Source organism: Malus domestica, chromosome 10, assembly GCF_042453785.1.
Source record: "Malus domestica chromosome 10, GDT2T_hap1".
NCBI lineage: Eukaryota > Viridiplantae > Streptophyta > Magnoliopsida > Rosales > Rosaceae > Malus > Malus domestica.
In genome coordinates, this window is record NC_091670.1 from 27,462,305 (window position 1) to 27,477,271 (window position 14,967).

Below are 14,967 nucleotides of genomic sequence, written 5' to 3' on the forward strand. Positions count from 1 at the left end.
GAGTTGAGGAGTACATGTGTAACAACCCGTCCCAATTTTTTACGGAACGAAAGGGTAATGTTGTAATTTCATGTTGGGTTGGGATATTGGTTTAAAATATTGTTTTTGAGGGCCTTAATAGGTGTGCCCAAGGGGCCCACCTATGGAGTTTGTTCGCGACCCTCTCCTTTGTCTCTCTCTCTCTCTCTCTCTCTCTCTCTCTCTCTCTCTCTCTCTCTCTTTCTTCCCTCCTATGAGTCTTACTATCTTTTTCACTTTATCTCTATCACTCTTACTTCTCTCCCTTCTCTCCCTTCTCTCTCACCCTATAGACCTTACGAGCTCGAACTCGAGCCCTCTTACGTAGGAAAAACCAAGCCGTGAGACTCTACTCCAAGGTTCGATGAGAACAAAGTTCCCCGACGCGACTTTGAATGATTTTGTAACTTTTTTGGTTTGGGTAAGCCTCAAAACACTCCAAATGCTTATCTTTTCGTCCCTATAGTTCTTTTCTAACCACGTTGTTGTGTTTTGGACATCAAAATACGAAGAAACACCTCGAAGGACTATGTTCAATGGTTGTGTGCTTATCTAGTGGTCACTATACCGCCACGGGTGAGGATTATAGTTGTTGGCTGCGGGCTAAGAGAAATAATCTCTGGCTACGAGTTAAAAGACATAGAAGCGGGCATTGGGTCAGGAGATATTATTATTGGATACCACTATGTATCACACTATATAGGAGATATGTTTTATGAAGGTTTTATGACATGCTACGGTTTTCGGAAAACCTATTACATATTATACTATTGAATTTCCATAAAACTTTGGTGGTTAGTATGTTGATAAAAGTTTTAGTAAGTGTGTGTGTATATATATATCAACTTGGCCCACCCATGTTTGTTTTGTGCCCCATCAGGACTTAGAATCGCAGCGTACAATCTAGACGTCAAGGCATTTCCGTTTCGGCAGCTTCGAGTCCTCTTAGTGTAGGACCCATTCCTTTGCTCCTTCAATGTTATATTATTTTCTTTTTAGTGTTCTAGATTAGTTGTATGCTCTGAACACGTTCATCATTTGCATATTAAATATAATTAAATTTATAAGTCTTATGTATTTCAGGTTCTCATGCATTCTAATATGGCTTCGTCACCTTCGGGTATCGGCCAGCACGTTCCTACCCTGATGTTTGGGGAATATCAAGGTCGGGCACGTCAACATGGAAGATGGAAACCAATATCAGCAAGTAATTGACATATCCATGTAATTTCGTCTATAGTATTAGCTAAAGATCGATACTCTGCCTCTGTTGAAGAACGAACCACTGTTGATTGCTTCTTAGCATTCCAACTGATGATAGATGAACCCAGAAAAATACAATAAGCACTAGTTGATCTTCGATGAAGTGTGCAACCTGCCCAGTCAGCATCTGAAGGCTTTAAGAGATGGAATAGATACAGATATTGTAAACCAAAGACCAATGTCAATGGAACCCTTAAGATATCGAATGATCCTTTTGACAGCTTGAAAATGAAACTGCCTTAGACTATGCATGAATTGACTGCAAATGATAAATCTGGCCGAGTCCAAGTAAGATATTGTAATTAACCAACCAAAGGTCGATATCTGCAGGATTATCAAGCAATGGAGAAGAAAGATCCATCTTGGATGTACTGAGTGGGGTAGCACATGGTTTTGCTCCAGCCATGTTAGCCTTCTTTAATAGATCCAAGATATACTTTGTTTGTGAAATGAAGATGCCTTTGGAGGATCGCTTGACTTCAATTCCTAGAAAATAATGAAGTGCACCAAGGTCTTTAATAAGAAAGAGATAGCTAAGTTGAGAAATAACATGCTTGCAAGCTGCTGCAGATGGCCCTGTGACAGTAATGTCATCAACATATATCAGAACAAAGACCATAACATCCCTTTTGACAAACAATGAATGATCTGATTTGGAACCAGTGAAGCCAAAAGTGTGTAATGCTCCATGGAGTTTTTCATACAAGGCTCGGGGAGCCTGTTTAAGACCATATAGGGATTTATGCAATTGACAAACATGAGTAGGATGAATAACATCTTCAAAACCAGGCGGCTGTTGCATATAAACAGATTCAGACAATGTCTTACGCAGAAAAGCATTGCTTTCATCTAGTTGATTGAGACTCCAATCAAATTGGGCAGCATGAGTGAGTAGGAGTCGAATTGTCACAGGCTGGGCTACTGGATTAAAAGTCTCAGTATAATCAAGTCATTCTTGCTGATGAAAACCTTTGGCAACTAAGCAAGCTTTGTACCTATCTATGGTACCATCAGGTTTTCTTTTAATCCTGAAAACCCACTTACATCCTACAATGTTTTGATGAGCAGTTTTGGGTACTAAGGACCAAGTACCAGTTTGTTGTAAGGCAAGAAACTCTTCCTGCATTGCCTTAACCCAATGTGGATATTTGGAAGCTTGAAGATATGTAGTGGGAACAAATTCATTGGAAAGATAAGAAATGAGAGGATGTTTGGTTGCAGAAAAGGCTTTTGGTTTGTAAATACCAGATTTGGACCTGGTTTGCATAAGGTGAGTATTAGTATGAACCGAGTGAGATGTAGGTATAAGAGATATAGGTATAAAGGTTGTTGGAGAATATAGGAAATGGAGATGATGGTATAGGGGAATAGATATGTGGTTAAGTGAATGTGAGGTGAATGGGAATGGTATTGAGAGATGAAGCTGCTACTAAGGAAAGAGAGAACTGTGAAGCTGCAATAGTGTGAAAGGGAAAATTGCCTTTATCAAAGATCACATTTCGTGAGATGTATAACTTGTTGGTAGTGAGATCCAAACATTTGTAACCTTTGTGGTTAAGGCTGTAACCAAGGAATACACATAGCTTGCTTTTGGGATCCAATTTAGACTCATAGTAAGGTTGCAACCATGGAAAACAACTACACCAAAAAACCTTTAAGGTGGCATAGTTAGGTGATATGTGGAAGAGACGTTCCTATGGAGACAATCTGGATACAGTAGGTAATGTTTATAAGAAACACAGCAGTGGAAAAAACATGATCCCAATAGGTGTGAGGGACCTTAGAAACTGTTAAAAGTGTTCTGGCAATCTCAACTATGTATATGTGCTTAGGTTCAGCACAACTATTCTGTTGAGGGGTGTATAGATAACTTAGTCAATGATTGATATCATTCTCAATAAAGAAATTAGAGCATTGAGTGCTAAGATATTCCCCACCATAATATGATCTAAGAGCAACAATTTTAGTATGCAGCAAGTTCTCAACAAGACTTTTGAACTTAACAAAAGTAGGAAACACATCAGATTTATATTGCAAAGATAAAACCAACAATATTTTGTAAAATCATCTACAAATATGACATAGTATCCGAAATTCTTCACAGAAATGATAGATGTTGGCCCCCAAACATCTGTGTGAAGTAGCTCCAACGGTTTACTGGTATGAAAAGTATCTGAAATTGTTCACAGAAGTGACAGATGTTGGCCCCCAAACATTTGTGTGAAGTAGCTTCAAAGGCTTACTGGTATGACAAGTTATATAAGCAAATGGCAATCTAGAACTTTTTCTTAAGGCACAACCATTACAGAAAAACTTATTGGAACCACTAGAAAAAGAAATAAAAGACTTAGTAACCAACTTATTGAGAATCTTCACCGAATGATGGCCAAGTCTTTGGTGCCAAATATTTTTGGATGTGTTAACAGAAGCAGCAAACACATTGTGATTATAGATCACAAAACTGGAAAGCTGTGGTTGAAATGGATAGAAGCCATCTCTCACAGGACCTTTAAAGAGCATCTTCCCCGAAGAAATATCCTTCACAGCGAAATGAAAATGATAAAGATGCATAGAACACCAATTGTCAACAAGAAACGGATTTGCAGAAAGCAGATTTTCTTTCAAATCAGGAACATGTAACATATTTCGAAGTTGAAAATTATGATGAGGAGTATTTAATGTAGAAAAACCAGAGTGGAGAATAGGCAAACCTTTAAAGAGTGTTGTAAGAATTGGTCATGTGAGTACTAGCACCGGAGTCAATAATCCAAGTAGGTTGAGGAGAATGTGTGCTTGCAGCCATAGCAGAATGAGAAACATTGCTGGAATAATGTGGATTCATGCGCTGGGGACACTCGATTGCATCATGCTCAAACTAGCGACAAATTTGGCATGGAATCCTCATTCCTGAGAAATTGAAGGATGATCAACCACCACGGTTGTAGTGCTGAGAATTGTTGCGAGAAGAATTTGGGCAATTGTTGTTAGAACGGAAGTTGCTTCGTCCCTGAAAGTTTCTAGGGTTGGAGAAACCACGATCGCCATCATGACCTTGAGAGAAATTATGATCACCACCACGACCTGGAGGATTATGTTCAGCAACAAAAGCCTGAGAATGCGAAGTAGGAAGAATGCCGGTGGTGGAGTTGTATGCCTAAATTGACACCGTCGAAGTAGTTTTCTTCCGATTTGTTAGCTGAATCTCTTTATTGAGAAGGAGACCATGCAGCATCAAGTGTGGTGGAACTAAGCCGGAATTGTATCGCATCAACAAAAGATTCGTACTCTGGTGGTAACTCATGATGTGTGATAGAGGTTAATTCAGAATCCTCAACTGAAGCACCGACACTAGCAAAAGCATCAGTGATCTCTTCAATTTGTTGAAGATATTGGGCAGCTGCGGAATCGCCATTCGAAATGCTGTGCAGACATGATCAGAGCTCGTGGATGTACAATTGAGACATCGTCGCAAGGCGTGACTCCAATCTTGCCTAAAGCTTTCTGGATGTAGTAACTCCAACAGTGTAAGGATGATCGATTTAGAGAACGTGGAATTGATCCAAATGAGGATGTTCTTATCGTTCTCGAACCAATAAACATATGCCGGATTCAGAATTTGATTTCCAACAGCATCAGGGATGAATTAAGATGAATGAGGCATCGATCCATCAAGAATTCTAGTGAGATTATAATGAAGGAAGATCGGAGCAAACAATGCACTCAAGGTGAGATAATTGGTCGGAGTCAGCTTGATCGACACCATGGATCCGATATTCTGGATCGTGATTGAAGGTGTGGAAAAAGTATAACTCGAATTTGAAAGAGGATTACGATGAATTTGTGTTGCCAATTCGGAAGAGGGAGAAGCTGAGGTCGCCATGGGAGAGAGTTAGGGTTTGGCGGTGAAAGCTTAGCGAAGAAGCTTAGGAAGGAAGAAAGCTTAACGAAGAAGCTGGAGAAGGGAAAGCATGGATTGGATCAAGTCGGCAGACAGAAGGTGTGTGTGTGTGTGTGTGTATATATATATACTTTCACATAACTCTAACCTTCTAATCACCTTGCCACCTATACAACAATCTCAACTAATTACTAGTCTAATACAACAATCACGACAAACTAAGTAGCTCTAAGTTTTATCACCAATTGAATCTTTAACAATACTATCCTTAACACATTCTGCCAATGGCTCCGACAACGTGCTTGATTTGAATAGCTTATAGGACGCCAGTATGACTGCTATCAGCGACAGATTTCTCGGGCTCGAAAATCTGAGCTTAATCTGGTGCTCCAATGCCTCTAGTATCGGTCTAATTTTGCTGATAAGTGTAAATTGTTGAAATCATTGGATTTGTTAGAGTTGAATTTGAATGCTTGAAGCCTAGAATTCTTCGTTTGAATACTTAACTGGAAATTATTGGTACATTCCTAAATGGGTTACTTTTGGGGTACTGTCTTGCAATCTTGTTTTGAATACTACCTCAAACTTTTTTTTGAACAAACGATATTATCTACACCAATGATGACTACAATCCCCTGAGTTTATCTTTTGTTGACCCTAAAAACTATTTGGGCCTAAACACCTTCCCATGTATGCCTTTTAGCCACCAACATAATCCATCAGCTAGCTCAATTTGCCCTTCACAATAGTTGTTTTTGTTGTTTAGTTAAGGATTTCTAGAAATTAGAAACTTTTTTTTTTGTTCCCTCATTTATGGCTTGTTAATACAAGCTATCGTTGCATACATAGAAAAAAAAAAAAAAAAGACGTAGCCTTAAGCCAACCATATTTTTTAAAATTATTATTATTAAATGGATGATTCGAAACTTTTATAATAACTTAGATGAGGAGGGATGTTCGAACCTAACACGCAAGGTAGAAATCAACTTCCAATCTACTAGGATAATGGACCACATGCATTATGCCTAACCATGTAAATATCATGGATTGATAGCCTTACCCGATAATTTCTTGTAAAACGATCTTTGAATCTCAAAAATTGGTAAAAATTATTTATTTTAATACATTCGATATTATCTATACTAAAGGGTCGAAGAATGGCCAAACCTCACAGCGGCTAGTAATATTTCTTTTGTTTGAATTCACCTTTAGTCACGTGTATAAGGAAATTTAAATTTCGTTCATTCACTAATCACCCAAGAATCATATTCATAAAGTAATTATCTAAAATTTAAAACAAAACACCAATAAATAATCCAAATACATAGAAAAAAAGTAATGCTAGGGAGGCTAAATTTGTAAACAAAATTTGCAAACCAAATGATGTGTCACCAATAAGGAATGATCACATTTATCCTTTTTTAATTAATAATCCAATCAACAACTTCGATGTCATTTAATTCACAAAATTGTCTTTAAATTTAGTCTCCCTAAGGACCCTAACATTACTCCATAGAAAATTGTTCAAAAACTTGAACCAAATATTAAGAGGGCGTTTAGCCAATAGGGGGAACTCGGACACATGTTGGTCCCTGTTTAAAAGTTTTAATCTTCCATCGGTGTAGATGACTTTTGAAAATAAAAAAATTACATAGTGGAATGTTTGGGATTATCAACTTGAACAAAGTTAGTCTGTATGACTTTACGACGTGAATGATACTTAGCAACAACATGAGCAAGTGCTCGGCAAATGCATGACCAATAGTCCTTGGAACCACAATGGTAACATATGTCAATTTCTATGGTGGTTGTGCCTTACCTTTATTCTTGAGGTTGAAAGTTTTGGGATCTAGAGAATCGCGCTTTGAAACCACAACGGTAACACATGTCTATTGGACCCCAAAAGTGTGGCAAGCGGCGTTCGTTATGGGAAGCTGAGATATCCACCAACACATGAAGCCACAGGGTATTCTCTTGTTTACAATCAGCTCCACCCTTTTGAAGGCCTCCAAAATTACACTTCCGGAATCATCCACCATGTTCGTCTCACAGGTTTGATTTCGTTTGCTTCTTTTTTTCTTCAAAGTTTCAATGGAGAATTACAAAGTTGGGTTTTGCTGAAATGACTGAACTTTTAAATCCCCCAAACATAACTTTTGATGGAATGTGGTTCTTTTGATAAGTTGGTGATCTAATTGTTGTTTCGATGTAGGGTTGAAACCGAATACACTGTACTTTTAACGATGTGGGGATCCTTCTATACCTGCAATGAGTGAAATCCACCATTTCAGGACTATGCCAGTTTCTGGTCCTCGGAGCTACCCTGAGAGAATAGCGGTTGTGGGAGACCTTGGCCTTACAACACAACTACCACAATAAGTCACTTGACAAGTAACAATCCTGATCTTGTTCTGTTGATTGGTGATGTTACTTATACAAACCTCGACCACACACAAATGGAACTGGCTCTGACTGTTATTCTTGCTCATTTCCAAACTCTCTGATACATGAGACCTATCAGCCTCGATGGGATTACTGGGGAAGGTTAAAATATAAATTGCTTTATTTCTATCACAGGCAATGGCTGCTATAAATTATGGCATAGAACTTGTTTTCTTATGTTGTCATTGCTGGGTAATTTGTGTAGGTATATGCAGAGTTTAGTGTCCAAAGTTCCAATAATGGTTGTTGAAGGGAACCATGAAATAGAAGAACAGACTGAAAATAAGACTTTTGAGGCTTATAGTTCTCTGTTTGCATTCCCATCTGAAGAAAGCGGATCTTTGTCCACATTCTACTACTCATTTAATGCAGGGGGGATTCATTTTATCATGCTTGGAGCTTACACTGACTTTAGCAAATCAGGTAATTAAAGTTTGCCTAATTAGCTCATTCCTTGCCTAAATATTCGTATTTTTGCATTTCTTTTTCTTTACAAATGATTTCGTTATTGTTTCTATCCCCATTAATCAGTGATTTCTTTGCCTACAGGGAAACAATACAAGTGGCTGGAGCAAGATTTGGCTAATGTGGACAGATCCACAACTCCCTGGTTGGCAGCTACTTGGCATCCTCCCTGGTATAGTACCTACGAGGCCCATTACAGAGAGGCAGAATGTATGAGGTTGGAAATGGAAGAGCTACTGTACTCTTATGGCGTTGATATAGTGTTCAATGGACATGCAAGTAACGATAACCACCAATGATTGTCACAATCTTTGATAGGTAACAGGTTTCTTTCTTATAGCCAGAAACTATGTGGAAGAAGTGGTATAAGGGTCCTTCGACTGAGGCTTTCTTTCATACCAGTGACCAGATAGTGATAGAAAGCTAGAAGGAACTGCAGTTTATGCTTTAAACTTTTGAGAAAACAAATTTAATATGAAATTAATTGGTACTTGGTTCCCTTATTGCTAAAACACATAACACAAACTTATTTGAAACGCTATCAGAAACAATGACCTTATCTTGAAACTCGTATCACAGCAGTACCATTTGGTTCCGATCCCAAGCATGACTTTATTAAGTTGTCCTTAGTGTCTATGAATGATGACAATTTTCCTCATTGTAACTAAATATCTTTTCGCTTTAAAGTGCACTGAATGTTCTTCTGTTTTCTTGAATAAAACAATAGGTTCATGCCTACGAGCGATCGAATCGAGTTTATGATTACAACTTAGATCCCTGTGGTCCTGTATATCTCACCGTTGGTGACGGGGGTAATCGGGAGAAGATGGCAGTTCAACATGCTGACGAACCTGGTCGTTGCCCAGAGCCATCAACTACTCCTGATCAACACCTAGGTGATGGTGCCTTTTGTGCAGAGAACTTTACCTCCGGCCCGGCAGCAGGTAAATTTTGTTGGGATCAGCAACCGGATTACAGTGCTTTCAGAGAAAGCAGCTTTGGCCATGGGATCCTTGAGGTACTCCTTTTTCTGTGTTTCTGTTTGGCAAATATCCAGTCTGACAATGCATTCAATTGTCTATAAACGTTATACTTTAATTTGTATGACCCTACACTACATATGATACAACTTGAAAATGATTGATGGAAAGATGAGCATGTGCTTGACTGTCAATGTGCATAGAAAGACCACACATGGGTAAATGTTATGGAAACAGTTTAAATCATTTTTACCATTCCACTGCAATGTCAAGAGAAAATCACTTAGCACCAATATCTGTTTATACGGAGTGCGAAAATCCTGTGACTGACTTGAATACCCTTGATCGGTTATTGAGTAGCAAACATATAGATGTAGGCTAGTAGGCTACCTGGATTATACACTAAGCGTGCATTTTGATGTGCATTACTTGCAGGTGAAGAATGAGACTTGGGCTTTGTGGACATGGTACCGGAACCAGGACTCCGACAATAAAATTGGAGATCAAATTTATATAGTGAGGCAGCCTGATAAATGCCGCATCCGCCATGTGTTTGAAAGTTGGCTTGCTGACCTCTAATTCTCACTGCTGCTTGCTGGGAAAAATTTATTATTAAGATCCCAAATCAATTGACCATTCTTATCTAGATAGGAATAGGATGGAAGGTTGCAGAAAGAGTAGGAAGATGGGGTTTCACCTATGTATACACACTATATATATAAGAGGAGGGGGGTTGGGGGGGTGGGGGGTGGGGGAGGGGGCGGGGAGAGAGAGAGAGAGAGAGAGCAGAAGAAGAGCAACTCCGCTGTTGTTGTATGTAAATGATAAAATCTCATTTATACGTCTCCTTTGTAACTTGAATATATACTCTCTCAACCAATTTATACAACAACAAACGTGTAAGATTGGTTCCTGGAGCAATTTCGGATATCGAATTCTATTATATATTTGCAGGGGTTCCACCTCCATCTCATAGAGATTATCATCACCTGTTGTTTCTGTGAATAATGTAAATTTCTGACCAAAACATTTGTAATCTTGTGCCAATTATATTATATATTTGCAGGATGCATAGCAATTTGGTGTCAGTAAAACTTTGTCTGCCGCATATTTGATCATGTTGTAACTTCGGAATTTCATGGCCTAGTTAATTTTGACGGATTTTGAAAGGCTTTTAAAACAAATTAGAATCAAACTTTCGAATTTACTACCCCAAACAAATTGCACTGCAAATTACCATAATCAGAATTCATCAGGTCATGTACGTACTACATAACATTTACTTAGGATATGAAATGGTGAGATCGATAAATTCGAAATCATCATTATATTGTTGTTCTTATTACATTAATATAGATATATGTAGCCACTATATATACCTATTAGAGTGAATACGATACCAATGCCCCACAATTTGTTGTCCTGACACAATCGACCGGATTCGCTGCGTTGTAGTCAAAACAGATGACGACTTCCTGCAGATACGTGATCCTCCTATGATACTTGCACATAAGAAGAGGTGTTTTCCCTCCTATAGTCCGTCGAATGGCCGATTCAAGGTCGATGTAATCATATTGATGTCCTGGTACAATCCCAGTTGTTTGAGAAAATAGATATTGTGCATTGTAGGTCAACCATAATCTATGAGCTTCGTGGAAGTACTGTGTCTGGGAAAATTTATTGTCCGAGCACCTGCCGTGCTTGTTGTACTCATGCTCCCAGAAATCCATATTTGTCCGTCTATTGTTGAAGTTGGGCCAGGAATTGGACAAAAGTAATTGCAGATTATGATCAGCATTCATCTGAAGCACAAAGACGAGAAGTTACAAGCATTTCAGAGAGCTGCAGGAGAAAAAAACAAACTGAAATGAGTAAATATATTCAATGTGTACCTGTTTTCTGTCGAATAGCGTGCCAGCGCAGAGTATAGATGCAGATGGATCGGTAAAGTTGCTCGGCCAGAGGCCGTGTGTCGTAAAGGTATGCCGCAGAACTGGTGGGTTTCCACAAATTCCATTCCGGAGGCAGAAGACGTATGGGGATTGCTGGACGAATTGGAAGATATCATATGGTGTGGCAGCATTGCTCTTTCCGAGATAAGTGACGAAGCAAAGAGCGATGACAACGAGAACAATCTTGAAGAAGTGCATGGTTGTCAAGCAATTATCAAAAGAACAAAGGGAGGGAGGGAGGATGGGATGAGAAATAATAAGGAAAGCTAAAGAGTGAATGAAGTGTGAATTTTCAAAGAAATGAAGAGGTGTTTAAATAGTTAGAGTTGAGGTTAAGGGTAGGGTTTGGAGAAATTAATTAAGGTGAAGCTAACTAGCAAAGATGATAATAATTAAGGTCAAGTAAGTGTGAACAGATCCTGAACTAGGGAATGCCTCTTTCTTGTTATGCAAGGCTTTGCATTCTCATATGCATGCTATAAAGGGTGGTAACCGTGTAGTGGTTGATTCATCAACAACCCAATCAACCCAATTATAGCGGTTCCTCATATATCAGATTCAGACCCCAAGCAAGCTAATAGTCTCAATTTTTAGATTATAATTCTATTTCAGAAAGCCATTCAGGACCACGCTAGCTAAATATGGTTCCAATCGAATATAAACAGAAACGATTTGGACATTGTTTATGTATCTTATCTTGTAAATTGAAGTTTCAACCACTACCTTCTAGCAGTGGTAATTCTTATCTTTGAAATTTTGGAGCTCTCCTCTCCTCTTCATGGTTTCTATTCAACTTACTTATCCCGGTTGCAGATAATTAATTAACTTGTGGATTAAGTAAATAGCTATTTCAATTTGCTGCTACTCACCCTGGAGCTAGCCTTCGGACCGGGGAAATCATATTGTCCTATAGACACCCGCTTCGTCGCTGCAAGGCGACACCGCAGGGTGGATATCTGCGGGTACTCATCATTTCATTTCATGGTTGTATTGCTTCACATTTGCAGATTGTTAACACAACATGCCTTCTGTTTAGTTAATTTATTAATCAAACATGATCAAATATACAACATACAAATTGTTAGAATTGAGGTCAAGTGTAGAGTGTAGAGAAAGATTAAGTTGAAGCTAGCTAGCAAAGGTGATAATAATTAAGGTCAAGTGAGTGTGAACACATTCGGAATTAGGGAATGCATCTTTCTTGTTGCCCACGGCAATGCGTTCTCATGCTATAAAGGGTAGTAACTGTGTAGTGGACGATTCATCATCAACCCAATTATATAAAGTGGTTCATCATATATCAGATTCAAACCCTAAGCTAGCTAGTAGTCCAAATTTTAGATTATAATTCTGTTTCAAAAATCCATTCAGGACAACGCTAGCTAAACATGGTTCCGAACGAAAAAATACAGAAACGATTTAGGCATTGCTTGCGTATCTCATCTTGTAAAAACGTACAACTTACAATACACTTAATTTCGAACATTGTATGTGTATCTCATCTTCTTCGTTGAAAGGCAACACCGCAGGGTGGATATCTGCAGGTAGCCATCATTTCGTTTCTTGGTTGTATTGCTTCATATTTGCAGATTGTTGATACCACATGCCTTTTCCGTTTAGTTAATTCATTAATCAAACATTATCAAATATACTCGTAAATTTTTATCGACTCCAAGTTTCTTAAGGACATCCATAATTTGGACAACAAAAGGATTTCATTACTTTCGATATCTACGTACACATGTACTTGTTGTTGCCTTCCGTGACCGAAACCATACTCTTGACATATACAATGGGCGAATGATTTGCTTTGCACAGTGGCAAATAATACGGTTGCGGAGGAAAAATGGGATTGATCCTTACAGCACTTTGAATGGGAAGATTTTTAAGCTTCTTAGTACGGAAGTTATAGCAGACTATGCCTCCATTTTCCTCTACTGTAAGAACCTCGTCGCTTTTCCACATTGGCAAGCCTCCATTTCCCTCTACTGTAAGAACCTCGTCGCTTTTCCACATTGCCAATGTGGAGTACAGGGGCAAGCCGGACATTGAGAATGATGGGATCTTGGCAGCAAAGTGTTTTGTCCAAACACCACCCGCATTTTTCGGACCACCACCAGAATCATCATCCATTAGCCACATTTCAAAGGGTGGTGTATCACCATCTTCAAAGGTATTACGATTCAAGCGAAAGAGAGCGATGGATTCATTCCACACCTTAAGACGCATTTCAATACCAATTCCTTCGAAATTGTTGAACTCTACCATCTCATGTGGTAACAGTATGTCATGAAACACCTCACGACTCATGTCAAACAAAACGATCACTCGCCTAATTTTTTCTTGCTCGGGATAGGTGACATCATAGCTATCGGCAAATTCCTTTTGTTGCTCACTTCCTATCCAATAACACATCCCCTTGAAGTACACCTGAAAAGTTTCAGGCCAAAGGAAAGTAGTTTCCGTTTCTAAAGAATAAGGCTCGATCTCCCTCCAAGAATTAGTTCCTAGGGTATACACTACTACCTTGGGAGGATGAATAATCAAATGTTCTGTGCCGCCATGCAATTCTGAACCAGAAAATCCAATTTTGACAACTTTGTAATCTTTAGATTTAGGATCATAGCCTAATCCCAAAACATCGTCGAACCGATCTGTTAGTGGCATGTAAGGCATAGACAACCACCAAGGATGAGGATCCCTAAAGGATGCTTCGTCGAACCAATCTGGACTGTATGTCTCCGAGGGAAGGACCCTGAATTCCTGAATTGCCGGATTCCACAAAAGCACCTTAGTAGAATTAGGACGAGCTAGACAAATGATCCCATCACAATGACCTATAACATGAAATGATTGATCATCTCCAATCTCCAGACTCATAGAAAGAGGAATATTGACGTCCTCGATCCCAGAAAGAGTGCTACACTTGTGCACACCACCATCGTCATCATCAACAATGACATTGTCAAAAGTAAGTACTGAGAATACGGATTGAAATTTGTCCCCATTTGGGTCCTCCGTAGAAGGGACTAACATTCGCTTCAGAAGGACACGAGTGGACTGATCGTCCAGCAAGGAATGGGAGAGGTGCTTGTCGACGAACCTGGGGTCGTTGATGAGAGCATGCCACCATTTAGCGACGCACTTGAATCGCATCAGAGATTTCGGAGGCAGAGTTGACAGAATATTCACCAACAAATCTTGTCCGATTTTGGATGTTTTGTTCGTCATTTGTGCAATGTCAATTATGGACCTCACCCTTGTTCTACGATACACACAAAGACCAACACAACAAGATCAGAAGATTCCACAAAAGCTCATCATCATCTGGCATTGCTATTTCTTGTTAAAAAAAAAAAAAAAAAAAACTCATGGATACATTCAAAAATTTAGCCCTACTGAAAATGCCAATTGAAATTCAAAAGCGAAATAAGAATCGAAGCAAAAAAAGTATCCTTCTTTCATTTAAAAAAAAATATAAAAACTGAAATTGAATAATAAAAAGTTAGAAATGAGGTTACCTTGTTGTAGACTAGGCAGTAGGAAGAGGAAGAGACCGAAGCAGAAGCAGCGCTGTGAGTGAGAGGGAAAGGGGCAGACTCGGCGCAGAAAATGTATTTTCTGTAAGACTTCATCCTGTGAAGAACATCAATAGAAATTCCTGTGTAATCTAGAGAGAGAAAGAGAAGAATTTAAGAGAGAGAATTGTATCTGAATTATCCTTTTCATATATGATTGAATGAATCTTACAGTACATAATACAAGTATATATATCTTTGACTTTCCTTACTCACTAAGTATTCTACACTAACTGTTTTAACTATCATAACCACCTTATCCCTTCCTCTTTTGACACTTGTCACAATCTAACAATTCTTTATCTTTACATCCCCCCTCAATCATATGCTTGGAGGAACCAAGCATAAGATTGGAACAATGATGCTGAAAC

At 38.8% G+C, this 14,967-nt stretch overlaps 1 protein-coding gene, 1 long non-coding RNA gene and 1 pseudogene across 2 annotated transcripts; 1 reads left to right on the top strand and 2 right to left on the bottom strand.

Annotated features, from left to right (window-relative positions):
* The first annotated feature begins 7,068 nt into the window (after positions 1-7,068).
* Positions 7,069-9,987, top strand: LOC139188370 (purple acid phosphatase 15-like; annotated as a pseudogene).
* A 389-nt stretch (positions 9,988-10,376) lies between these two features.
* On the bottom strand, positions 10,377-11,264 carry LOC139188917 (uncharacterized). Its single transcript, XR_011572334.1, has 2 exons — positions 10,959-11,264; positions 10,377-10,868 (listed from the first exon to the last, which is right to left on the bottom strand). It is a non-coding gene; the product is annotated as an uncharacterized lncRNA (long non-coding RNA).
* Positions 11,265-12,714: 1,450 nt separating this feature from the next.
* Positions 12,715-14,642, bottom strand: LOC103422235 (F-box/kelch-repeat protein At3g06240-like). The gene is made up of 2 exons (XM_029109223.2): positions 14,540-14,642; positions 12,715-14,283 (listed from the first exon to the last, which is right to left on the bottom strand). Exon 2 carries the CDS (start codon positions 14,247-14,249, stop codon positions 12,750-12,752), a length of 1,500 nt encoding a protein of 499 aa, XP_028965056.2. The 5' UTR covers positions 14,250-14,283; positions 14,540-14,642; the 3' UTR covers positions 12,715-12,749.
* Positions 14,643-14,967: the final 325 nt, after the last annotated feature.

Bases quoted from the DNA above. Each gene is read 5' to 3' on its own strand.
- LOC103422235 (XM_029109223.2), bottom strand. From the start codon at position 14,249: ATGACGAACAAAACATCCAAAATCGGACAAGATTTGTTGGTGAATATT.